The 27,967-nt window shown below is 43.0% G+C and overlaps 1 protein-coding gene across 1 annotated transcript; it reads right to left on the minus strand.

Annotated features, from left to right (window-relative positions):
- Positions 1 to 1,270: 1,270 nt before the first annotated feature.
- Positions 1,271 to 27,384, minus strand: LOC133367613 (vomeronasal type-2 receptor 26-like). Its single transcript, XM_061591709.1, has 7 exons — positions 27,106 to 27,384; positions 26,169 to 26,963; positions 24,110 to 24,329; positions 22,767 to 22,998; positions 21,494 to 21,683; positions 11,358 to 11,484; positions 1,271 to 2,172 (listed from the first exon to the last, which is right to left on the minus strand). The coding sequence occupies exons 1-7, from the start codon at positions 27,382 to 27,384 to the stop codon at positions 1,271 to 1,273; spliced, it is 2,745 nt and encodes a 914-aa protein (XP_061447693.1).
- Positions 27,385 to 27,967: the final 583 nt, after the last annotated feature.

Here is a 27,967-nt window from a genome sequence, read left to right on the forward strand (position 1 = left end):
TTGCATCCTCAAGTAGCCAGTGGACCTTTTCCATATTGTCAGGGGTCTGTTTACATCAGTTGCAGGAAATGGAGTCTTAGACCCTTCGGAGGCCCACTGTGGCACTTTGAAGGTAACGTTGTTTGCCTCCGTAGCAGTCTTGATGCCCCATCCATATCTACTCTAGTCCCCAATGAGGTGCTAAGAGGAGACTCCTATTCCCCTGATGGAGCTCCAGTGCCCAGACTGGTTTAACAGTCAGCCTCTCTGATTGAACGTCTGTGAGAGGAACAGGGCATCCCCTAGCAACTCTCTATAACTTCTATAGGCATCCCTCTCATTCCATTCTTTATACATTCAATTGATGAATCTCTTCCCATGAAATATCTCGAAGCAATGAAAATCATAAAAACATCAATAAATACACCTTGAATAAATACATTTATAAAAAGCAATTGCCAATCTACTCTTAAAAGGCTTGTTGATAATCTTCAGTTGAAAACGTAATAGTGGGAACCTAATACTTGTTGATACAGGTAGCCATTTGGATGTGCATGAAGATCTACATTCCAATACTCATTAAAGATTCTAAAGAGGGCACCCTTGCCTTGGACATGTAGGCTACTGTGCTGGCAGCTCTATGGGTTCTCACTTTCCCACTGAGAAGGAGTGAGCACATGCACACACACTCCCCACTGTGACACCTTTCTCACACAAGAAGAAGGACCCTGCACAGCCTTACTTTAAGATTGTAACAGGGGTGTCTAATTGGTGCAATAACTTCTTAGTGCTGTGTAGCTGTGCCTACTTATGCCTAAAGACATGCTGAGCTCTGTGTAACCTAAACACTGATTCGTGAAGCGCTCTGAACAGAAATTTTCTATTATACCTATTTTTAAAAAGCACATCTTCTTGTCCATGACTGACTTCAGTGGGTTCAGGCAGAACAATTGGAGGTCTGTGGGTGTTCCCAATATGGTGTGGATGAATATCTCCTTCTGTAAAAGTCCACATATCAGTGCTTACTGAAGGCACATCAGATGGACTGGATTCATTTTTTTATCAGAATGGATATACCTTTAAGGGAGAATTAATTAAAGGTTTAACTTTTTTTATGTTATACAAGTGATGACCCATTACAAATTTAAACCATTTCTAAATTATTTTAATCATAATAGAAGGAGCTTTCTGAATTGCAGCTGTCCAACGATGTAATTGTGTTCAACTTGATTGACATGCCAAACAATTATGTATTACAGATAATGTATATACAGAGAAGAATTTGCACCCTTTACTTTTCTCTCCTTCTTAAATGTTCCTTGTTATTCAGCTCAGGCCTCAGAATAATAATGTAGCATTTAGGGGAGAAAATAGAACCCAGTAATCCAGCACTGGAGGACAAGATGGAGAAGATCTCCACAGCTACCATGTGTTTTCCTTTTGTGCTCTGGTATGCTGGAACAAAAGACACCCAAACACTACAAAAGATTAGCATGCTGAAAGTGATAAATTTGGCTTCATTGAAACTGTCAGGTAACTTCCTGGCTAGGAAAGCTATAGTGAAGCTGACAGTTGCCAGGATGCCCAAATAACCCAAGACACAGTAAAACATGATGGGTGAACCCTCGTTACATTCCAGTAGTATTTCCTCATTCATTGAGTGCCTGTCTGCATCTGGAAATGGAGGGGAAGTAATCAGCCAAACCATACAAATGCCTGTTTGAAAGAATAAGCCAGAAAGGACAATAGAATATGCCATTCTTTTCCCCACCCATTTCCTCATCCTGGATCCTGGTTTTGTTACCATGAAGGCCATAAGCACAGTAATAGTTTTGGCCAACACAGAGGAGAGAGCCATAGAGAAGACAAGGCCAAAACCCATTTGTCGGAGGAGGCAGGTCACCTTTCCAGGATGTCCAATGAAGAGCAAGGAACAGAGAAAACATAGAAGGAGGGAGAAGAGGAGGATGTAGGTGAGGGTCCTGTTGTTGGCTTTCACTATGGGAGTGTCCTGGTACTTCTTAAATACTCCAATCACTAATACTGTAATCAAAGAGAAAGAAATTGCTGATGTAGTAAAGATGATTCCTAAAAGTTCATTAAAAGAGAGGTAGGATAAAATCTTGGGAATGCACTGATTTCGGTCCTTGTTGGGATACTGATCTTCTGGGCAATTACTGCAGGCATCCATGTCTGAAATAAAGAAAACAACAGATGCCTAAATGCTTGAAGACGTCAAGCAAGCTCTACAAAAAAGAAATCCTATTGTTTAAAGCAGGACCAACCACTTCAATTAAACAGTTGGTAAACACAACCCTGTTCCACCGATCATGGCGCCAGTGGCTGGAGGTGTTTAAAGTATTCTCTGGCTTTTGCTGAGATTTGCCTGCAACTGGTAAGACTCACTTTCGCCCCAGCTAACAAATTCAGTTCATAACATTCTTCTGACATCGTACATACCTCTGGAAGATTAGCGGAGGAAGTTTCCTGCCAGTGAGTGCATGGAAAACAGCCAGATACCGGCGAAACACCAGAGCCCTATCTCTCCCCTCTTTGTTATGGAGAAGGAGCAAATTACAAAGACAAGAAGAGAGTGTAACTGACATTCTCTCCCTAACTGAACAGTGGGGGGCCTTCTCAACTGACAGTTAAATAGACTGGCTTTGTAAGCCCCACAGATTTATGAAGGGAGATCTCATCTCATCAAAGCAAAAAGTAGCAAACTTTAACTCCAAACTCCTTTTAGTGCTCCACTCTCCTGATATCAGGCCAGTCCCTTTAAATCCATGGTGCTTACCAGGAAAAAATACAGGGACCTGGGAATTGCTCTCTGTACAGAAGTCCCTCCAAATGCGGAGCAGCATCAAACTAAAATTACTCAGTTCTTTCCACTCCCTAATGGGGACCCAGAGTCGAGAGAGACGCCACCATATTTACCACCTCCCTCATCCACCATTTTGGATTGGACTTTGGATCTTAAATATAACCTTGTTGACTTAAAGGAAGACCCTGCCCTGACGGACTTAGCCATGGAGTTGGCAGCGGTAGGCTCCGCTGCCTCTCTGCAACAAGGACATGAACTCAATTTAAAGGACCATCTGGGCAATCGATCTAACGAATCGCCAATTCACAATGGGTCCCAGCAACTAATTACAGACCCCTCCGATCCTTCATCAGAACCCCTAAGTACTAAAGTACTTCTTGAGGGATGGCTTCTTTCGATATCAAAGGAAATTGACTGTGTTAAATCATTTCTCACTCAGTCCAACAGTCTCCTAACCACTCTGGTAGAACTTTTCCAAACTCTCATCGGGGACGAGGCCGCTAGCCACAAACAGAGTAATGCAGGCTCCCAAATAGTGCACAATTCACACCTCATAATGTCGCCCATCAAATCACCATCCAGCTGTATGCCAACCAACAAGAGGGTATGTAATCGACGTGGAAACACCATCAAGAAAAGTAAAAGCATTAAAAATTCCAAGCTGCCTCGTTACAAGAAGATGAGGTTCAATCGGCTGTTTCAGCTACTAGATGGGCCACAGAAACAGAGTTCAGTACCAAAAGCCCATAAAAGAACCAGGCAAATGGAAGCTGAATACGCTCCCCCATCATTCCAACAGCGTACTCGCACCCCTTCCTTACCTTTTTCTTCATTGAACCCAGCCCAAGAGCTGCCTCGAGTGGTGACAGCTCAATCCACGGGATCACTAACTCCTGGCAAGAAGTTGCTTTCAAAGGGCTACAGTATAGCCACAAAGGGACAGGAAAGCAGCAGCTCTGCCCATTGGAATCTAGTCTTGAACCGGCACAAGCTGGTTATGACGAATTATCCCAAACCTGCAGGACCTCTGTCACAATTAAAGCACAAACTTCACCTTTTAGACATTGTGAATTCAGTCCTTCCGAACCAGAGGTGTGCTGGACCTCGACAGTGTCAAATACCTGTTTTATGATTACAGGAACGCGGGCAGTAGTCACTTTCGGGGATCCGAGACTCGCTAGCCTGGTTTACCATCACAGAGATCTTTTCACAACGAGTGGGATCATGGTCAACAGACTATTTGAGAACAGGGCGTACCTTCGACCCCTGTGGCTTTTACATCCCCAGGAAAGGGACCAGGGTCCTGCGCCCCAAGACTTTCCACTCCTGGGCCATGGTCCTCCCCACAACTTCGAGCAGGCTCCTCAACATCTCTAATAACCCTGTTCCACCAACACTTAAAAAGGTTAAGGTGTTCCCGCACTTATAGTGCGAGTCATTTCTGACTCTTAGGGTGACGTCTTGCGATGTTTACTAGGCAGACCGTATATATGGGATGGGATTGCCAGTTCCTTCCCCGGCCTTTCTTTACCACCCAGCATATGCCGGGTACTCATTTTACCGACCATGGATGGATGGAAGGCTGAGTAGACCTTGACCCCTTTTACTGGAGATTCGACTTCCTCCTTCCGTTGGAATCGAACTCCGGCCGTGAGCAGAGCTTTGGCTGTGTTACCGCCACTTACCACTCTGCAAGCCAAATTTGGTTACACTCATTATCCTCGTTATCCTCACTTTCAGTTTCTATTTTTTTATTTTAATGATGTTGATGATTCACACCTCACTAAACTCATTAAGTGGCCATGTCTCTCACTTTACGCACACACACATAAACACACAGAGACATACACACACTTGGAATACGGAGGGGGGGAAATAAGAGCAAACTATTTTAAAATTTTGTGGTAAGGATTGTGTGGATAATGTACGTGCAGCACTTTAAACACTTAAAATATTACAAGAATGCTAATTATACATAAATAGCAGGTCTGGTGTCAAGACATGGCATGGATCAGAGGGCCTAAAACAACTGTAGCCATTCTCATTATTCTTGGTTGCTTTCCTCACAGTGCTGAGCTGAGCTTACAGTTGCTAGATGGAGCTGTGCTACTGTGAGTGCTGCTGCCAACCACAATGGTTTCTTCCCAGCTGGCCCCTTGTAAGCTTGGAGTAACCTTCCAGTTACTTTGTATGGAAAAAAATAGCTTTCCAATTGGTACCTAGCAGCCATCATGCACCACCACCCCAATAATATTTCCCTGGAAGAGACACAAAGTAATGGCATACAGTCACTTCCTAGAGTATTATATAAGAAAGAAAGAAAGAAAGAAAGAAAGAACACCCCTTGGAACATGTAAAAAATGTTGTTTTCAAAATGTTTAAAAACATTTTGAATTAAGGTTAAACTAGGAATTTCTTAGTATTTTCCCCTGTAACAAATCTGCATGGAAATGAGATAGAGTAGACTTTAAGGTAAACACATGGACAACAAGCATGAACTGGATTAATTCAATTCTGCCCATCCCAAGCTCCCAATGCCCCTACATCCCAGCCCAATCATAGACTCTGTGAGCTGTCATGATATTTCTTTTATTTTTATAAACCGTTGTGGGATGGAATTGTACTTTATGTTTGTCAGAGCGGTCTGTTTCTTTTTTTTTTTTTTTTTATATAGTTTTTATTCAAATTTTTCCAAAAAACAAACAAAACAAAGTAAGAAAAAACATAACAATACTACAACAAAAAATAAAAATAAAATGGTTGACTTCCGATTTGTCACAGATCAGCTATAAGTATATAATATACATCAAACCTGTCCCTTAATATGTACATACAGAATCCCTTTTCTCCATAAGCTGTCTTAATTAATCATCAAATCCCAGTATCATCATTTTATTTTGATCTTTCGACAAAAAGTCTAAGAGAGGCTTCCAATCCTTAAGGAATGTATCTGTCGATTTTTCTCTAAGTAAACACGTCAATTTATCCATTTCTACTAAGTCCATTAATTTCAGTAGCCATTCTTCCATTGTTGGTATTGATTCCATTTTCCACTTTTGTGCATATAATAATCTTGCTGCCGTAATCATATATAATAATATTCTTCCATATTTCTTTTCTATTTGTTTATCCATAAAACCCAGTAAAAAAAATTCTGGTTTTGACTGAATATTTATCTTTAAAATTTTTTGCATCTTCCTACCTATCTGTGCCCAGAATAATTTCGCCTTTTTACATGACCACCACATATGATAAAAAGATCCTTCTTGTTGTTTACATTTCCAACAAACATTAGAGACATTACTATACATTTTTGACAGCTTTTCTGGAGTCATGTACCAACGGTACATCATTTTATAAAAATTTTCTTTAAGATTATAACATAATGTAAATCTCAAGCCTTTTTTCCACATATTTTCCCATTGATCCATTTGTATGTTATGACCAAAATTTTTTGCCCACTTTACCATGCACTCTTTTACTTGTTCTTCCTCCATATCCATTTTCAATAAAAGTTTATACATTTTTGCAATTATGTTTTCATCATTTGTATACAAACCTATTTCAAAATCAGATTTACTTATTTCAAACCCATACATTTTCTTGTCCATTTTATATCTTTCTAACAATTGTAAATAGGCAAACCAATGAAAACTATATCCTTCCTTTATCAATTGTTCTCTCTCTTTCATTGTGTATTCTCCATGTACATTTTCTAATAGTTCTTGATAAGTTAACCATTTCTCTTTTCCAGACATTTCTCTTCTATAAAACGCTTCTTGACTTGAGACACATAATGGTATTTTCGAATAAAACCTTGGTTTGTATCTATTCCATATTTTCAACAGAGAACGTCTTATAAAATGATTGTTAAAGTCTACGTTTACTTTTACTTTGTCATACCATAGATATCCATGCCATCCCCACTTCAGATTGTGGCCCTCCAAATCCAATAGTCTTTTATTCCTCAATAAGATCCATTCCTTTATCCAGACTAAACAGCAGGCAGCAAAATAAAGTCTCAAATTTGGTAATCCCAGTCCTCCTCTTTCTTTAGCGTCTTGAAGTAATTTAAATTTAACTCTTGGTTTTTTTCCTTGCCATACAAATTTAGAAATATCTTTTTGCCATTGTTTAAAAGGTAAATCAGAGGATATTACAGGTATTGTTTGAAACAAAAACATCATTCTCGGTAATACATTCATTTTTATCACAGATATTCTACCCATTAATGACAGTTGTAGTTTATCCCATTTTAGCAAGTCTTTCTTAATCTCTGTCCATAATTTTTCGTAATTATTATGAAACAGCTTTGAGTTTTTATTTGTCATGATGATGCCTAGATATTTCAACTTTTTTTCTATTGTAAAATCTGTCTTGTCCATTAACTCTTTCTGTTCCCTTAAAGTTAAATTTTTCACCAACATCTTTGTTTTTTGATTGTTGATCTTAAATCCTGCTAACGGTCCAAATTCTTTTAATTTGTCCATCAATATATGAATTCCTTCCAAAGGGTTTTCTAGTACAATTATCAAATCATCAGCAAATGCTCTCAATTTATATTCTTCTTTTTTTATTTTTAATCCCGAAATCCTTTTATCTTGCCTTATATCTCTAAGCAGCACTTCTAAAACCAGAATAAATAAAAGGGGAGATAATGGACATCCCTGTCTTGTACCCTTTTGTATTTCACATGAATCCGTTAAGTCTCCATTAACAATTATCTGGGCCTTCTGTGATGTATAAATCGATCTGATCCATTTTATAAAGTTGTCTCCAAAATCCATTTGCTCCAAAACCTGGAACATAAATTTCCAATTCAAATTATCAAATGCTTTTTCAGCATCTAAAAAAATCAAAGCTGCTTGTTTATCATTTCGTTGTTCTAAATATTCCAACACATTCAAAACATTCCTGACGTTGTCACGTAATTGTCTTTTAGGTAAAAACCCTGATTGATCTTCCTGAATAAATTGTTGCAATATTATTTTCAATCTTTCAGCCAAAATCATTGTAAAAATTTTATAGTCATTATTCAGTAGAGATATTGGCCGATAATTTTTTGTTTTAGTTAAATCTTGGTCCTCTTTAGGTATTAATGTTATATTAGCATTTTTCCAACTATCCGGTATCTTTCCCTCTTGCAAAATAGAATTCATTGTAGACTGTAAGGGTAGCAAGAGTTCTTCCTCCAAACATTTATAATACATTGCAGATAGCCCATCTGGTCCTGGCGCCTTTCCTAATTTAATTTTATTTATAGCTTCAGATATCTCTCTTGACGTAATAGGGCCATTAATAACTTGTCTCTGAAAATCTGTAATTTTCGGCAAATTCTGTTTAGATAAATACTCTTCTATTTTTTCAGATGGAATTTCTTGACACTTATACAATGTTGAGTAATATTGATGAAAAATCTTTTTGATTTTTACATTATCTGTCAGCGTCTCATCTCCTTCTTGTATCTTTAAAATAATATTTTTTTGACGTTCTTTTCTTAATTTATATGCTAACCATTTCCCAGGTTTATTTGCAAATTCAAAAGTCCTTTGTTTAGCAAAATTTAATTTCCTTTCAATTTCTCTAACTGTCAACATTGATACTTGCTTCTGTAACATTTTAATTTGATTTACAATAGAAACTTTAGCTGGATTCTTTTTCAATTTTTCCTCTTTTTGTTTTATTTCTTCCAAAATTAATTGCATTTTCTGTTGTTTCTTTTTTTTTAATTCAGAATTACATTTAATAAAGTATCCCCTCATAAATGCCTTACTAGTATCCCAAACAATATTTTCACTTGTTCCTTTATATAAATTATATTCAAAGAACTCCTTTAATTTCTTCTTACATTCTTGTACTACTTTATCATTCTGTAATAAAGATTCATTTAGTCTCCATCTAAATCCAAGATTTTTTTTTTTTAAAGTTAATATCACAGGATTGTGGTCCGAAAAAGTTTTTGGTAATATATCCATTTTAAAAATATCCTTCGCTAAAATTTTTGACATCCAAATCATATCAATCCTCGAAAATGTTTTATGTCTTTCTGAAAAATAAGTAAATTCCTTTGCATTATCATTTATATATCTCCAGGTATCCACCAATTCTAAATGTTCCATGAGTTCAAAACAAATCTTCGGTAATTTACCTTGTGTCTCTTTGATATTTTTTTCAGAAAGCCTATCAATTTTTGGTGAGATTACCCCATTCCAGTCACCCATGACACACCAATGCTCATATGAAAACTCTGACAATTTTTCCATAAGTCCTGTATAAAACCTTGTTTTATCTTCATTGGGGGCATAAATACCCACTATCAAAATGTTTGTACCTTGTAAAGTAATTTCAACCCCCACAATTCTACCACTATCGTCCAATAATACCAATTTAGGAAGCAATTGTGGGTTAATATAGAGAACAACTCCATTTTTTTTTTTTGGTCCAGCTGAAATAAATTCTTCACCCAAATTTTTACAAATCAAATATTTGGAATCTTTCTTCTGAATATGAGTTTCTTGTAAACAAATTATATCCAATTTTAATTTTTTCAAATAATGAAACACTTTCTTTCTCTTCTGCGCCGTGTTGGCTCCATTTATATTCCAAGTTAGGTATTTGTAATCCATCATTAAGCGTGTATTTTAAAATTTGCCTGATGCTCCTTTTGATCCATCATCTTCCTTCCCCTCCTCTGCATATCCTTGTTGACTTTGTTTCCCAGGAACTATATCCATATCTTTGAGTTTATCTTCTTCCATATCTTTTGAAGCTTTTCTCAAGAAGTCCCTTGCTTTTTGAACAGTATTCAGTCTGTATTTCTGTTGTCTGAATGTAAAAATCACTCCTTCTGGAACGTCCCACCTAAATTGAATTTTGCATTGCTTAAGTTTTTCTGTAAGGAAAGCATATTCTTTTCTCTTACGTAAAAGTCTAATAGGAATTTCCTTCATCACCAGTATTTCCTTACCATCAATTTTAAAGGTATATTTAAAGTGTTGCTGTAAAACCATATCTCTGGTCGTCTTCTTTACGAAATGAACAAGCACATCTCTTGGAATTTTTTTCATTGTTGCATATCTGGAGTTAATTCTATAAACTTTGTCTATTTCAAATTCCATCCTATCTTCATTCAAGTCCAGAAATTTTACTAAAGCATTAACAATTTTATCTCTAATGTCTTCACCTGTTTCCTCAGGGATTGCACGGAATCTCAAACAATGCTCTTTATTTCTCATTTCAGTCACAGCTAAATAGTCCAAATTTTTTTCTAGTTCCAGATTTAGTATATCTGTTCTATTCTCCAAGGTTTGTACCTTTTCTTTAGTATTTTTTGCATCTTCCTTTATTTGCCCAATTGTCCCTTTAATCTCATCCACTTGTGTTTTAATATAGTCTTTTATATCTGTCAATTCAGTTTTCATTTCCTGTTTCATTTCCTGTTTTATAGCATTAATCCCTTCCATTATTTTTTGAAACATTTCTGGGGGTATATCCTCTTCCTGTGTATCAATAGAACCTCTTCGCCCCTGGGCCTTGGTTGTTTTTTTAGTTGTCATTTTCAAAAAGAGGCCTTTAATTTCTAATATTAATCACTGTTTCAGAACCTAAGGGCAGTCTATTTCTTTTCTTTTTTTCCCTCCACCAAAAAGAAGAGTTAATATTCCAGGCCTATTATTGAAATCCAGCCAGCACAACACAGTCCTTATCTGCTTCCAAGAATGCAAAACAATTCTGGTTGCCAAGACTAAACAATTAGTAGCATATACGAGCAGCGGATTCATCCAACAAGAAATAGTCCAAAGAGAAAAATAGTCCAAAATATAATAATTACCTCTCATCCGTTTTTAAACTTTAAAAGTCCAAATTCAAGCCAGCTTTTTGTCGTAAAAAAAGTATATAAGTTGTTTATATTTTCTTTCTTCCTTAATTATATTTAAAAGAGAAAAAGTATGACTCACCCAGGTTTCTCAATTGCTGATTCATAAACAAATCCCTTTTATTGCAGTAATTTAAGCCGAATGATAAGGTTTAGGCAGAAGTGGGCTCGCTGGTTAAGAACGTTTTTTTTTGAGAGAAGAAAAAACGCTTCGCTTTATTCCAGTTCAGCTTGCGTGGAATTCCTGACTCCGTCTTCAGCCGATCGGCTTGCCTTCTTATCTCAGGAATTTCCTGATCAATTCCAGCCGCCGACAGCTCAACGAAGTCTTGTGGAAGATCTGATCGGTTCTCCTATAACTTGGAGAACATTTAAGCCAGTCCAAGATTCCTCTTGGCTGGCTTTTAACCTGAAAAAAGCTTCCTCTGAGGCAGAGCTCCCTCAGAGACAACCACCAGCCAGCACCACTTCCCGGAAGTCCCAGAGCGGTCTGTTTCGAAAGGGGCACATTTAGCTTTTCCTTTGACACCGCTGTGGTCAGCAATGACTAGGAAGCACTGATGTTTCCATCTTCGTGCCACCAAAAGCTTCATTTGCTAATTTCTGTATATATAACAGGCAGGCGAGGATTAATGTTTCTTCTTTGTTGAGCAACCTACTGTACTTTATTGAGCCTACCCTTCTTGTCAGAGATCATTCCTTCTGGACATGGAACACAATCGTAGCAGCAAAATCTCTCTCCTTCCTTCTTTTTTCTGCTGTAGCCAGGATAGCAGTTGTCATTGCAAACAGAAATTGGCTGCACCTGTTCAGAAGCATAAAACAGAGATTACTATTAAGAAGATGAGTCTTGACATTGTCCCATCTCCAAGGAGTGGCTGAGGATACGAAATGGAGATATCACCCAAGCTTACTCTGTGTTCCTTGTATGAAGTAGGTTGTTAGCACTCCCTTGAATGATGATGGAGAAAAAAAGCATTTCAGGGGTCATGAATTACTGATACACATATTATGAATGGTGACCATCAAAATGCTTTACTTTTCTCCTATTAAATATACATACATGTTTCAGGAAACTGACAGCCACGGAAGCCTGTCCTTGAGCCTGGTGTCATTATTAATGAATGCCAGGTGGATACATAATAAGGCATCACTAATCTATGACCTGACTAAGGATGAGTGGTCAGCCTGTCATTCATCATTGAGACCTGGTGGATGAGCTGGGCAAGCTAGGTATGTCCCAGCTCACTCCCTTCTGGTATTCAATGCAATATGAGCACAGGGTGAAGGGCTCTCTCTTTCTCTGTTGTCATCCAAAGGAATTTGCCTTGAAATTGGAGCAGAAGATCTGCACTTGGTTGTGGGGGCAGGGGGATCTGCATGCGTTGCGAATGAATTACTCCAGCAGCTGTGGAATAGAATGAAAGCACACTTTGATCAAGAGATTGCAGTTGAGGGGTGAAATAAAACACAGAGACGTCAGCTTGGGTTGAACAAGGGCCACTTTATTTACATTATGGAACAAAACCCAATTTAAAGTGACCTGCAGAGGGAAACCTAGGTGCGGGAACTGTCTATAAGCAAGTAGCTTGCCATACAGCTCTCGGGCGACCAGCCCCTGCTGGGGCAAGGGCAAGCCCATCTGCTTACCCTTTACCCCAGCCACACCCTGCAGGTGAGTAGGGGGGCCTTCCCACATCATCCCCACCCAGGGCCGTAGAACCCCTGGGTAGATGAGGATAAGTTGGCCCCAGAAGCAGCCCATATCCTGCCCTAGAGCCGTAAAGCCCTGAGAGACAGGCCTCTGGAACCACCAATCACCTCCAAGGGTGCCTAAGGGGGCCACCTAGCTGTCCTTACCTATTTCCCTTCCCGCACCTTCCCGCACCAGTGCTGAATCCATTGTCCTGTGAGGCATGACCTGCGAATACTTCAATCAGCCAAATGAGCCAAATCTGCCTATTGAAAACAACACCCCCTAACCCGATTCCCTCCCAGTCCTATAGTGTGGAGCAGGGAAAAAACCTGCCCGCCAACGAGGGTGGGCAGGATAAAAATTCCTACTCGGCCCTGAAGCGACCCCATAGGCACACCATAAAAGAGGGAGGGCGGGGTGGGCGTCGAGCAGCAGAAGAGGAAGGTAGAAGGGGCGGCTGGACTCAAATAGTCCTATAGACCCCACCCCTTACACTGCACGTCGCGCTGACGTCACGGGCGCGACGCGCGACGTTGTCCCATTAACAGATGGGGACAGCGTCTTCACCCCCACCTGCATTCATGCCCCGCTCATCAGCTGCGCGGCGAGCGGAGCTTCGTTTGCAGTTGAGGGGTGAAATAAAACACAGAGACGTCAGCTTGGGTTGAACAAGGGCCACTTTATTTACATTATAGAACAAAACCCAATTTAAAGTGACCTGCAGAGGGAAACCTAGGTGCGGGAACTGTCTATAAGCAAGTAGCTTGCCATACAGCTCTCGGGCGACCAGCCCCTGCTGGGGCAAGGACAAGCCCATCTGCTTACCCTTTACCCCAGCCACACCCTGCAGGTGAGTAGGGGGGCCTTCCCACATCATCTCCACCCAGGGCCGTATAACCCCTGGGTAGATGAGGATAAGTTGGCCCCAGAAGCAGCCCATATCCTGCCCTAGAGCTGTAAAGCCCTGAGAGACAGGCCTCTGGAACCGCCAATCACCTCCAAAGGTGCCTAAGTGGGCCACCTAGCTGTCCTTACCTATTTCCCTTCCCGCACCTTCCCACCACAAAAGGGGGACAAATCTCTATTTAGTCCCCCTTTACCCCACTGCCGAGAAACATCTCTCGCAGACACCCCTGCAGGTCGCCCAAAATAAGTCATTACCTGCATGAGACAGGTGAACGCCATCGGCCCTGTACAGTTCACCCTTCCAGTGCTGAATGCGGGGATGCGGAATGGCCAACCCCCCCTGCCCAAGAAGAGCCCACCGAATTTGCCGGTTGACCTTCTTCCATGCATGATCAATTCCAGCTGGATCCCATATGCCGCGCCATGTCTGACCACATCAGACGCACCAAAGGCCAACGCTGCCTTATCACTTGCATGTCCTTACATGCCTGTATGCTGAGGGCCTTGCCCTGCTTCACGCCGTGGTCATTACCACCAAGGTGGATGACCATTGCCTGCAGAAATATCTGCACCACACCTTGCTGGAACAGAGCGGGTAGGAGCCACTCCCCATGCATTCCTTGCCGGTCCAGCCACTGCACAACAGCCCCTCTACTGGGGCCCAACTGCGAGCCCATGCTCGAATTCGCTGCCTTCCAGGGTGCCTGGAAGACCATGCTGTGGCCGCATATTATGATGTGCATCTGCTCCATCCCTGTCCAGCAACCTGTCAAAACAATGAAGATTGTGAGGCCGCTACATTCCCTTGCCCTCTAAAAGTGGGGAATATAGCCCTTGTACGCATCAGAGGACCAAAATCCCATGCCCTGTACCAGTTCCTGTGGGAAACTAAAACCTGCTGCCGTAAAAGCAGCCCCAATTCGAGATGAATAGGTTCCAACTGTAAGGTGTCGTACCCCAGCCCTTACAATGCTCGTTCGTGAGGCTGCCGCATCCCCCTGCCCTCTAAAAGGGGGGAATATAGCCATTATATGCATCAGAGGCCCAAAGTCCCACGTCCTGTACCAGTGCCGGGAGGAAACCAAAAACATGCTGCCATAGAAGCAGCTCCCATTTTAATTGCATAGGTTCCAGACTGGAAGGGGTCATACCCCAGCCCCTGCAATGCTTGTTTTGTTAATGCCAAAACTGGTATTGTTGACCCAGACAGGCATATATGGCCTATAGCTAGGGGGTCCAGATTAGCCTGGTGAATAAATATCCTTCGGCAGAGGTACACCTCTGGTCCGTTCTAGACCTTCCACGTTGAGCAAGCATAACCCCCCCTCCCTGGAAACATCAAAACTGGAGGGCATGTCAAGAGAGGTCTCACGTAGAGCCAGCCGCCACCTCTTTTCTCCTGGAAGCCTCAAAACAGTGTATGAGCCACTGCCTGGAATAGCTTGGGTCTTCACTGAAGGAACAGACCATTTCCCACTGGTCCACTACACCCATAAAATGTCCAGCGAGAAGGGTCGATGGGGATAGGGAAAAAACCGCCAGCCTGGCTAAGAAAGCTTACCTCTAAGTGTTCCCACTGCCATGCCCCTTCTCATGCCGTGCCGTCTATCAGGAATGTCAGCAGGTGAGTCACCGGAAAGGCCACTCTGGCATATAGCCCTTGCCGGCCCAGAATTCCTGAATACCTGTTTCTGGAAGCTGGCGAGCATGCTGGGGGCAATGTAACCCATTGAATCCAAGGGAATTCCAGCGCGCAGCTCACAGGATTAGCCCCCCTTCACACTGCCCCTGCTGCCCTATTCTGCATTCTGATAGCTGGTGATCATGCTAGGGCAATAGATAGGCTTCTGGCCTTCTCTGACTCCCTGCATAAACTTCTCCCAGAACAACGGGACAGGCAAGGGCCATGAATTCTAGTGTTCCTAATTATAAGAGAGTTATGAGACCCGACCCCAGGCCATGAGCTCTTCTGTCCAAAAGTCGCCTTCCAACCCCGGAAAAGAGTTAATGAAAGGTAACATTCATAGTTAAAACCCCTTCCTGAATCCAGGCTTGCAACCGCAGGAAAGGGAACCACATGGCCAGGTCGGTGCATAAGGCAGCCATAACCCTGAATTCGTTGTATGGGTGTTCAAGCCCCATCATAGCATAATAACCCCATTAAAAGACCCCTAACATCAAGAGGGCCAAAAGGAAACACTTCATGGTCCCAATCCAGGATCTCATCTGGGACGGTTCAAGCTTGCCCCTGTGCAGCTTTCAGCCCTGGGCAAGAGTCAATCTTGTTACAGAAATGTGAACACCGGGGCAGGATCCTTCATACTATAAGCTGAAACCTCAGGTGCTAACATGCCTCCCACAAGCTGCCATACCTATGAACATCCACTCAGACAGATAGTGCCCCACTGCTTAGGAGCCCACTTGTCTCCTGACTGCCCCCTCACGGAAGGCTCTGAAGCACTCCATGCGTGCAGCTCACTGATCCTAGACTAACTAGTGTGGACCCCTCACTGCCTGCCCCTTTGAATAAGACTGGCGTGACCAAGTGTACTTCTGTACATTCTGACCACAGCTGTTATTGCCATGACTAAACGGGATGAAGATTGTAGGCCATGAGGGCCAGCCGTGAGTTGGAGGCCACGAAGGCCAGCCAGGAGTTGGGGTATGAGACTGGGAAACAAAAGGCAAACCATAACATAACAAACCTCCCCTTAAACCGGGTAGCCTGCTAACCTAGTTCATAGTACCCGGAGTCTAACTGGGGAAGGGACACCTCTCCCTAAGCAGCCGGTGGCTCCTTCTTACACTTTTGAAGGCCTCTTGCCTCCTATCGCCCTGTTGCACATATCCGTTGAACATGACCCAGCAGTGTGATGCTGCAGCAAAAAGGGCAAACACGGTTTTGGGCTGCACAAACAGAGCTATAGCTTCCAGGTCGAGGGAAGCAATAGTCCCACTATATTCTGCATTAGTCAGGCCTCATCTGGGACACTGCGTTCAGTTCTGGGCGCCTCATTTTAAGAAAGATATAGACAAGTTAGAGTGGGTTCAGAAGAGGGCAACGAGGATGAAGAGAAGGCTGAGGGGTGACATGATTGCACTCTTTAAGTACCTGAAGGGCTGTCACATAGAGGAGGGTACAGATTTGTTCTCTGCTGCCCCAGAGGGTAGGGCTAGGTCTAATGGTTTTAAGTTGCAGGAGCGTAGATTCAGATTGGACAGTAGAAGGAACTTCATGACAGTAAAGGCAGTTCGGCAATGGAACTGACTGCCTAGGGAGGTGGCGGGATCCCCTTCGCTGGATGTCTTCAAGCAGAGGCTGGACAGCCATCTGCGGGAGATGCTCCAGCTGTGGATTTCCTGCTGTGAGCAGGGGGTTGGACTCGATGGCCTATAAGGCCCCTTCCCACTCTATGATTCTATGGTGCTAGCATCAACCCTTTTTTCCAGGGATTGGCACTGTAAGGCAGCTGCTAAGATCTCACTGCCTCAGGTAAACTCACAGACACTACTTGGGAGCAGCAGCTCCTTGGAGTTACAAGCCCCATTGCGTGGGTGGGTGGTTGTCTGCTATGCCTCTCCCCCACTTTGTGCCATGCACAGCAACAACTCCTTCTCAGAAGTCCAGTGGCACAGGGCAATTGCTGCTCTCGCGCCTCAGAAAGTGAGTAGTGTTGCAAGGAGCAGTAGCCACTGCCTCCAGTGCCACGCCTGCCCTCTTGCTCTAGGCCTGGCTGTGTAACAGCAAGGATGAGGAGCACTGAACTGCCACGGAAGACAATGCAAATGAGGAAGGGGAGGTGGCAACTGATCTTGCCTCTGCCCCCCCCTCTAATTGGCATGGCAAAGAGAACTTGGAGCAAAGGGGCATCTAGAGAGAAAGGAGGCAGGGGAAAAGAGTATAACCTCAGACAGCACATGCTGAGGACTAGGCCCTATGCTGCTGCCAGAGATCAGCCTCTGCCTGTTCACTTGTTTTCCCTTGTACGTTTTGTCTCAGGTTCTACAAATGCTAGAAACGTACTATTTTTATTTTTATTTTTTAAATGAAAGCTGGGAGCATTATTCACTCAGGAAGGAACAAGTGCCCCCTTGGCCTCTCCGTTGGGGATGCCCATGGCTCACGACCTGCTTGCGAGCTTCCCATACAGGGCATTTGGTTGGCCATTTTGAGAACAGAGCCCTGGACTAGGTAGGCCTCTGGCCTGATCCAGCAGGGCTCCTGTTATACCCACTCTGTCGCCCTGGATAGCGCCTCTGCCACTCTCTACTTATGGCTGCCCATGGTGGCCCCTCCTCGCTCCTTGCCCCCACCGCTGCTGGGGGTGGGCATCTCCCCCCCGCTTTGGGGGCCTCTCCTTTCCCTTTTGGCCCCCCTTTGTCCTTTCTTGGGTGGCATATCTAGTTGATTTGGGGTCTCCCTGGCCCAACCCTGTCTAGAGAGGGAGATTGGGCCCCCGCTTACAAACGACGTGATTTCAAAACGTTGTGAAGGGGCCCGCCTGCTTATTCTATACCCCCTCCTGGCACCCAATTATCCAGGGGGGAGCCTAATTGGCCTGCACGCGGCAAGGGTTGATGGTTGGGGTCATGCACCACCTACCCCCGCGTTAATTAAAATTTAAATTTAAAAATTGCCGGCCAAAGGCCGTCTCGCCTGTGGTCCTCGCCGCTGCTGGCTCCGATCCTGCGCTGCTGCCTCGTAGTGACTGCACTGCCGCTGCCGCCGCAGGGCCTCCCAAGGCCAGAAGCCTCGCCCCGTAGGCCTTGGTGCCAGCCACCAAGCCTCGCTATGCGCCACCTCGCCGCCGCTGCCTCCCTGTCTCCCGATGAGGCTGGGGGGGGGCTCGCCACCGCACAGTAAGCCTGGCCTCAGAAAGCCTCCAGAGGCACACGTGTGCCGGCAAAGGAGCCGCGCCGCGCCGAAGCCGTTGAGCAGCAGAAGAGGAAGGTGGAAGGGGCGGCTGGACTCAAATAGTCCTATAGACCCCACCCCTTACACTGCACGTCGCGCTGACGTCACAGGCACGACGCGCGACGTTGCCCCATTAACAGATGGGGACAGCGTCTTCACCCCCACCTGCAATCATGCCCTGCTCGTCAGCTGCGCGGCGAGCGGAGCTTCGTATCCTGGCTCATGGTTTAAGCAAGTCTAAATGTCTGCTTTAAGGGCAGAAATGTGTCTGTATATGTGGTCCCCAAGCTGGAACATGAGAACAAGGCTTGAAAAGGCATTAGTCAAACTGATGCCATGAAACACCTTGGTATTTCTTCTTGAAATTAAAGGTATCATCATCATCAAACCAGAGTGAATGCGATATAAGGCTCATTATCAACTCTGACTAACCTTCAGGAGGCCGAGTATACTCCAATAAGGGGGAAATTATAGGGACCAAAGTGAGCAGGAAACGGTTTCTGGGATATTGAGGAACAGTTTCATTTATTTTCTACACATACTATAATGTATATATGTTTTGTTTTTCCTTATAATCATTATTTACATATACTTTTTTCACCCTTCCCCAAAATGTATTCATGTAATCTGTTTTTGATTTCTGTTTCATATTATTGTACTTATATCTTTCATAAACTGAAATGCATTGACTGAACATCTGCTGAAGTATCTTAAAATAAATATTTCCAAACAGGTTTTAGCCTTTTGAGTTCTGTTTCTTCACCAAACTCTTGTTTGTTGGAGCACTTAAGCACTTCATTTCCATCTGATTTTGGGACAGATCGGGGACATTTGAGGATAAAGTCATCTCATATCCATGCTGACCTGGATGCCACAAGTCTGGTCAGGGATCAGGTTCAGTTAATGAGGCCTGAGGATGTGGACAAGATGCATGGATGTGTTTGGCCTACCACCTGTGCTATTCACCCTTCTCATTCTTAGCTGGTGAGGTGTACCTGGAGAATTAACAGAGTTTGTCAAAGGAATGGTTAGTGTTTCTTTGTAAGATATGGTTGTACTGGTTGCATTGAGAGCCAGTGTGGTGTAGTGGTTAGAGTGTCAGACTGGGACCTGGGGGGCCAGGGTTCAAATCCCATCTCAGCCATGAAGCTTACTGCGGGTCCTTGGGCCTGTCATCATCTCAGCCAAATCTACCTCCCAGGGTTGTTGTGAGGATCAAATCTGGAGGGGGAGAACCATGTTTGTATGCCATCTTGAGTTCCTTGGAGGAAAGGTGGCATATAAATATAATAATAAATAAACAAGGTGGTGTTGTGACACACACACCCCAGTTCCTCGCTGAACCCAGAATATTATGCCAACTATCACCAGTTACAATATTGCCTGTTCAGCTTCAGATGTTCGTGGAAGAAGGTGAATTTCGTGACTCATTTCAATCTGACTTCAGGCCTGGTTTTGTTACCATAATGACTTTAGTCACCCTGGGCTCCTACTGGAAGGAAGAGTGGGATGTAAATTAAATAATAAATAAACAAAATAGTTACCCTGATGGATGACCTGTGTCGAGAGGGATGGGGGATGGAACCCTTTTGCAGGGCCAGCTCCAGACATGCTGGGGCTGTTCGGAACCAGCTTGCCCCGGGCGCTGACATGCACATGTGTGCACACGCACATGCACGTCTACCTGTCTCTCGCAGGGAGGGAGCTTTGCTGGCTCCGTCTCTCCATCTCTCCTGTCGTTTGTGGCTTCGCAGGCTGCTACACGTGTGCATTGCTGCCATCAATCAAGATGGTGCTGTAGGCTTCAGCCCCTTAGGGAAACCTTGGCTGCCGTCTTAGTTAATGGCAGTCCTGCGTGTGCAGTGTGTGCAGCCTCAAAAGATAGAAGAGACAGATGGGCAGAAGAAACTTCCTCTCTGTGATCTGTGGCAGCTACTCCTCCCTCATCCTATTGAGAGGCCCCTCAGGGGCCTCTTCGGCTTCAGAGATCCTCGGCAAGGGCCCAATCTGGCCACCTTTTGGGACTGGCCCTGCTCTTTTGGTTCTTCTAGATTCCTAGATTTTGTTTCCAACTGAAGGATTATTTCCAGAACATAACATTGGGGGTCCTTCTTCAGCTGAATGGCAGACATGCTACAAGATCCCTTAAGGTTCCATTCTATTTCCCCATGTTCTTTATCAGGAGATGTTGGTATGATGGCATCAATATGCAGATGGCACTTAGCTCTAGTTCTTCTTGCCAGCTGGATCAGGTTAAACTGGGCAGTCTGGAGACCCTTATAGTTTGGATGCGAATCAATAAACTGGAAGTGAATTCTGACAAGACAGAGGTGTTGCGGGTTGGTAGTTCCCAGGTCCAGTAAAAAGAAAGACAGCCTGTTCTGGCTGGGGTTGCACTCCCCTGAAGTATCATGTGTGGTCTAGAAGTACTCCTAGCTTCTGCTCTGTCACTGGAGGCTGAGGTGGCCTGAATGGTGCAGATTGCCTTTTTTCCAGCCATGTCTGAAACACCAGCTCTGGCTGTTCTCAAACAGGGATATCCAATACCCAGTGGTCCATACACTAGTGATCTTCCAGTTGGATTACTGCAACTCACTCTACATTAGGTTGCTCTTGAAGGTGGTGCTACTGCAAAGTGGAACATCTGGGCTGTTAATGGGTCCACCTTCATGAGACTATATACAATCTATCCTCACAGAACTGAACTGGGTGCCTATTTGTCAATGGGCCCAATTAAATGTTTTAGCTCTAATATATAAAGCCTTGAATTAATTTAGGACCTGGGTATCTGAAGAAGTGTTTCTCTATAATTGTGCCTGGGCCTTTGTCAGCTGGGATGACTCTCCTTGCAGTGCCATCATTAACAAAGGTGTGATCTGTGACTTGCCAGAGGGAACTCTTGACAATAGCCCCCCAGTTATGAAAAACATTTCCCTCTGAAATTGGCTTTTGCCTACCTTATCTATTCAGTGCAAGTAAAGTCTTTTCTCTTATAGGTATTTTGTCACCCTGGGCTCCTACTGGGAGGTAAGGCGGGATATAAATCTAAAAAATAAACCAATAGATATGTACATGAATAATTTCCTCAGGATCGGTGGAATGTTCAGGTGAAGAACACCAATTTGATATAAACATTCTTTCATGGCATAGAAAAGGTAATATGGTATTATGCTTTTAAATATACAGTGCTATGTTGCATGATTCAGCACCAAAAGATCTCCAGAACTTTGAAAGGTCCAAAACGGATGTTTCCACAATAATAATTCATTCATTTGAGAATCTGCTGATATCTCTCACCTGATTAAATCTTCTGTGCCACAAAATTTGATCATCATTAAGAGTCAGCTCTTTGCCCAGAGGAGCATGAGGTTCCAGTCTTCCAACTTTTACTCTAACAAAAGAGTTGTTTGGGAAAGTTACCCAGTTTATAACATCAAAATCTGCTAATAATTGTCCATTTTCATCAAAACTCACAGTGTCCCCAGCACTGTTGTTGAAGAAGGTGCACTTTAGAAAGTGATGGAGCTAGGTTCAAAAAGAAAATAAATGAAAGAGACAACAAGATGCTGAAAATGCTACAAGGAGATTAATGAAGTACAGGTTTAATCTAACTCTGGACTATGTTATTTCAGAGTATCCATTCAGTGATCTTGCTAACTTATTGTTTTCCTTATTTTTGGTTCTAAATGGTTGGCAAACAATATAAAGACAAAACACATCTGCAGAGCAATGCAAATTATAGGAAGCCAGAGTATTTTGCCAGGATGAATTATGTCAGTATATCTTATTCCTGCTGCAAAGTTATTCAGGAGCAGGGCTACTGCTGGCTGTGATAGCCTGAGCTTGGCAGAGGGAAAACATGGCTGTAAAATATAGTTTCTTTCACACCACTCTTTTTGCTGATGTAAGTTCAGTCACGTTACGTGACTGAGCTGAACAGAGTTAGAATCCAGGAGAAGACCTCCATCCCGCCAACCCTGCCATGCCACTCTCCCAGAATGGCCTTTTCCTGGGGTCCTGCGAGTTATGACAGTGTAGCCCAATGGAGTTGGGAACTAGCCACCTATGCCAGAGATCCACCAGATCCTAATTCACTCTTTGTGGCAGATCTTGGGTTTGAACTGTGGCCCAAGTCTTTTATTTAATCAAAATCTTTTTCACAATGCTAAGTAACAACAACAATCTTTATTGCGTAGTCTATGGACCATTGCAAACGACCCACATACAAAACATGTACGAACATTTTAACAGATAAAAGTATAAACTTTAAAACTGAAAGATGTAAACAGTTCAATAAAATCAAGGCCTAGGCCTAGTCTGGTATTTCCTGACCTCCATGGCCTGATTCAGAAATTAGGCCACACGTATTGTGATTTTTTTATCAGAGCCCTGGAGCAGGGTTGATAGAAGTGCACTCGTGGAGCGACCTGGGAAAGCTTGAAGGATAGGAATTAAAAGGTCATTTCTGGCACCATCATAAAATCTACAATTAAAATGGACATGAGAAACCATCTCCACCTCAGACATGTTGCAAGGGCAATACCTATGAATCCTTGGGATCTTATCATACCTGCCCTCTAAGAGTTTAGAGGGTAAAGCATCGAAACGAGCCAATGAAAAGGCCCTTCTATACTTGGGAACAAAGAGCCAACGTCTCCCTTCTTTACTAGGGGAGTCTGCCAAACCCAATGAGTGGGGGGAACAGGGGCCAGAGGCTGCTACAAGGAGCTCTTGGTTGTCAATGTCAACTAGTCGCTGTTTCACCATTGCCTTGGCCCCATTAAGTTCCATTTCAAGCAGGTCTACAAGGAAAAGACCCACCGAGGCAATTTTCACCAATACCAATTTGGACCAAGCTGTGTTAGATGAATCACTTAAGATCTGTCTTGCATATGACTCTTGGGTAAGTGTGACACCGAAGCCAATAATGAATAGTATAGAGCCATGCTAGACAGTTTATAGAATTTAAACCAGCTTCCAACATAAGGGTAGCCCCAGAAACACATCTAGGCACATCAAAGATAGATCTTAAAGAGGCGTGGAGAAAACCTTCAAGGTGTCCCTTGAAGTAAGGGGTCCAAATTGGGGGCCCATATAACAACATTGGGATTATTTTGGATCTGATAACGCATACTGCAGCTGGAACAAATTTCCCACCTTTAGAGAAATAAAAATGGGTTAATGCTCCCAGATTTTTCTCTGCTTTAGCATTGATATAATTAACTTGAGATTTCCAACTGACCGTCTCTTGAAACCAGATCCCCAGATACTTGAAGGAATTAACCTGTTCTATTCTGATGGAACCTAAATACCAGGGAAACCTGGCCTTTCTCTTAGAGAACACAATTACTTTGGAATTAGCATGATTAATAGTTAGAGAATTACCTTTGCAATAATCCGCAAAACCCGAAAGTAATCTTTTTAGACCCAACTGGGTTTGAGATATTAAAACCACGTCATCTGCATAAAGCAGGATAGACACTTTGGCAGACCCTAATTTGGGGGGGGGATTGTATCCTACCCAAGACAGAGGGAAGATCAGCCTATAAGTTAAATAAGGTGGGGGCAAGAACACATCCTTGCCTAATGCCTTGTGAGGAGCGTATTTCTCATGAAAGGTGGCCAGAGCTTGGAAAAGTTACTTTTTTTAACTACAACTCCCATCAGCCCAATCCAGTGGCCATGCTAGCTGGGGCTGATGGGAGTTGTAGTTAAAAAAAGTAACTTTTTCCAAGCTCTGAAGGTGGCCACGATGGCTACAGCAAACTTGGATGGAGATGTTATGATATAAAGCCGATATCAAAAACAGAAGTCTCTTCTCAATAGAGAGATATTCTAGTTTGCTCCACAGACATTCACGGGGGATGGAATCAAAAGCAGACTTCAAGTCAATGAATGCTGCAAAAAGTTTACCTCCACGAGGCTTGGAGTATTTGTACGCCAGCTGAGCTAGGACCAAGCAATGATCAAGAATAGAGCAACCTGATTTAAATCCAATCTGCTCTTCTCCCAAGATGTTATTGGCGCTCACCCACAATTTCAGCTTGGAGCCCAAATAGCTGGCATGCATCTTACCCACGATGGAGAGCAAACTAATTGGCCGGTAATTACTTGGGTCATTTTTAAGTCCGTTCTTATAAATAGGGATAATATAAGCTCTCAACCAGGTTGCAGGGATCAGTCCCGATTTATTGATTACCATAAAAAGGGAGGCCAACAGAGAAGCCCACCAACTACTGTGGCATTTCAGCAACTCTGGGGGAATACCATCAGGACCAGGGGCCTTGCCCAACTTAAGATGTGTAAGTAATTCCACGATGGTATTAGAGTCAACAGAGGGCCACTCAGAAATATCAGACGGCAAAGGGGGAGTGGGGCTGGAACCTAAAGAATCAGGATTGTTAAACACAGCCTGAAAATGCTCCTCCCAGATGTCAGCTGGGATGTGACAGTCGGGACTTTCCTTATGGCTACCCAGGGCTCCAGACACTATCTGCCAAAAGGACTTGGTGCTACGCGTGCTTGGTTGCTGCTATAAGCATTCGCCAAGAATCCCTGACAGCCTCATTTTTCTTCCTAGCTGTGAGTTTCTTGTACTCTTTTCATAATACATAACAGGAATGTGCCAGTTGGCGTTCATTATTGCTGTGATAGCAGCGATAAGCCTAGCGAATTCTCCTCCTTAGGTCCCTACATTCTCTATCAAACCAGCTATTGGATCTGTCTATCGGGTATCTAGAGGTGTGCAAGGAGATGGTATGAAGTGAGGCGTTTAGATCCTGAATCAAGTCCTCACCCGAGGTTAACCGACTCACTAATCTGCTTATGTGAGGAAGTTGAATATAATTATTAAATGACTGGTCTGTTTTGGAGGACCACTTAATCTTATTAAAACTGGCCAGTGGTGGTAGATTTGAGGATACCAAGGAAGGTTTATGTAACTGTACACCACCTGAGACAGAGAGGAAAAATTCCAGGGGCAGATGATCGCTCACGGAGCAGACCGCTACTCTAAAAAGATAACCCACAGTTTCCATCATCTTAGCTATGATTATATAATCAACCACACTCGATCCCCGGGGAGAAATATAGGTGAACTCCCCCTAGTCATCGCCAGAACAAGAACCACACAATGCTAAGTAAGAAATGGTGTCCTGCTTTTTGGAAAAATATAGTTCTTTGTTTCGGAATTTCTAAACCACTCTATATTCAGAAAATATTTGAGTGGTATGCAGAAGTGGAATATATAACATAATACAGATCATCAATCATAAAACAGTATTTAAACATAAAATAATTAATCCTTTTTTTAAAAAAAAAGTGCGAATAATCCTAGTGGCTTCAAATATCAAAATTCTAGCCTTGATCTTTGAATATTTATCCAGATGGAACTGTGGTGACTACAGGTTTCTTTTTCTTTGTGGGAGAGGGAATTCTACAGACTTAGGGTGCAATCTAAAACCAAGATCTGCCAGGATGAATGAGTTAGGATCTGGTGGATCTCCAACTCAACCGGCTACTTTCCTGCTCAGCTGGGCTACATCACTTTAACTCACTCAGCTCAGCCAGGATTTGTGGGATTTGCTGTAACTATTGCCAACTTAAGTCACAAGAAGTGGGTGTTCTTGGGAGTGGTAGGGGTAGGAATGGGGCAGGACGTGCATTGGAACTGAACTCCATTCAGCTCTGTCACATTACCTGGAAACACAGCTGAACTTACATCAGTGCAAGGCAAACTCTAGTTTACAGGCTTGTTTTCCCCCTGACAGGTTTGGGTCTGCTCAGCCTGGAGCACCCCCAATATGAACAGAGTTTGGATCAGATGGCTTTTATACTGGCTTAACTTAAGCCACCATAAACTACTCCAGCTTCCATGATTCAGTATTGCTCCCTTAGCAGGGAGAATTGATTCTTCCTATGATTCATATGCTAGCTCATTTAAAACAAAAATAAAGCACTGAAGTGTAATTACCAGCCATGGCTGCACAACTTGAAATCCCACTTTCCCTCCTTCTAACAATCTTCTGTGTTTGGAGTTTGATATGTACATGGCATGCAGTGCATGTGCTACAGTATAAACAGCATTGTAGATATTGTAGCTATGGCCAATCATGTTCATTTCAAAAAAAGTATGAGGAAGGCTCTCCAACTTCTCCTCACCAGTGCAGAATTTACTGATCTCCATATTCACACTGAAAATCTTCAAGGAACAGCTGAATGCTTGCTCCCAGAAATTCTGAATAAAATGATCTTCTTTTGCCCAGAAAGGCTTTATATTGTGTACAAATTGTTGGAATCCCAGTGGCTGATTCGAGTGAACTGTGACAGATATAGCACCATGGAAATGCTGGATGTCCCACATCCTTTGAACAGACAATGATTCAAAATCCCATTGGGATGTAACAATCCACACTTTAGCCAGAGGTGGTAATGAGAAAAATGGTGCAAAAAGCAGCATCATTCGTAAATCCTGCCAGGATGGATGTTCTCCATATACAAAACATACAGTGGCTTTTTCCTCCATGAGAACTCGATAATTATCTACTTGCCCTAACAAGAAGTCTGCATAATCATCGAAGTAAGACCGTTTTGGTAGTCTAAGAATGAATGCATAACAGATGCTATTTTGGGTAAGCAAAGGCACCATGGCCTGTAGAAACCTGTCCCCATAGTCATCATCCACAGCCAAGAGCCCAATCCATGTCCATCCAAAATGCTGTAGTAACCCGACAATTCCAATGTACTGATAGGCTTCATCAGGGACCATCTGGTACAAAAATGGGAATAAACTTTTGTGACCATGTGATGGGGAAAATGATCCATACGTGAGCTGAAATAAAATGTATAGCTGTTAATCTGATGGATGAAAATCAAATGCTACACTATGTGCTCTGGACTTTCCAACCTACCTGTGGTACCTTGTAGACAGCAAAAATGTTGGCCATAATGACTGAGGTCTCAGTCATAAGTCCTCCAATGCTAGCAACTATTTTTTTCTGAGCATCACAGATGAAATTTGGGACATGCCTATTATGTTGGCAAAGCAGGTTCAAGGTAGCCTTGTAAGTCATCCTTGCTATGTAGTAGTTGTTGAGAATAAGGAAACCCAGACTGCTGTTCAGTAAGAGTTTGGAATTTTTGTTAATCTCATTTACAGCAAATACCAAGGCCAGGATATGCTGGTACATCTTTGGGAGGTAACTGCAATGAGAATTGCCAGCTTAATAAAATATTGGGGTGTGCATTTTTACTCACCGTTACCAACACCATGATATGTTTTTATGACTGAGGTCCAGTTTAAAGTAATGCTGCATCAAAATCTTTTTTCCTTTTTTTGTGTGAAAAGGATTGCATTTTTGTGCCTTTTTTCTCAGGGCACTTTGGAATGTCATTGTGCAATTTTTTGAGCTTACTTTATCATTGCAGCATGACTCAGGGTGGTCTATATGTGTGTTTCCATATCAGTAATCATTTCTTCAGCAATCTTCACCATCCCTGGCTGCACATGCTACCATATTTGTTTTTAGAAAAAGGCCTGATGAGGGAAGTTACCTCATGATGTCTTTCCCTAGGCTTAAGTGAAATGGGGATGTCTGGGAAGGCTGCAGAGTGCTGACTACTGGTGAAATAACTTATAGAAAGGACATGCACAAACACCCTTCTGCCAACATGAAAATATGGTAAGGTAAGGATGAGAAAAGACCTGCACCCTCCCACCCACCCTTATAAAAACCACACACATACACACACTTGAATTTACTATCTCCTTTC

This window comes from Rhineura floridana, chromosome 11 (genome assembly GCF_030035675.1).
Source record: "Rhineura floridana isolate rRhiFlo1 chromosome 11, rRhiFlo1.hap2, whole genome shotgun sequence".
NCBI classification, from domain to species: Eukaryota; Metazoa; Chordata; class Lepidosauria; order Squamata; family Rhineuridae; genus Rhineura; species Rhineura floridana.

What these genes read in the sequence shown, in the direction of transcription:
- LOC133367613 (XM_061591709.1), bottom strand. Translation starts at nt 27,384, where the DNA reads ATGTACCAGCATATCCTGGCCTTGGTATTTGCTGTAAATGAGATTAAC. An exon ending in ATACTCCAAGCCTCGTGGAG is followed by an intron (nt 22,999 to 24,109) that starts GTAAACTTTTTG and finishes TTTTCCTTGTAG; the next exon opens with ACCTGCTTGAAATGGAACTT. An exon ending in AATGATCTCTGACAAGAAGG is followed by an intron (nt 2,173 to 11,357) that starts GTAGGCTCAATA and finishes TCTTTATTTCAG; the next exon opens with ACATGGATGCCTGCAGTAAT.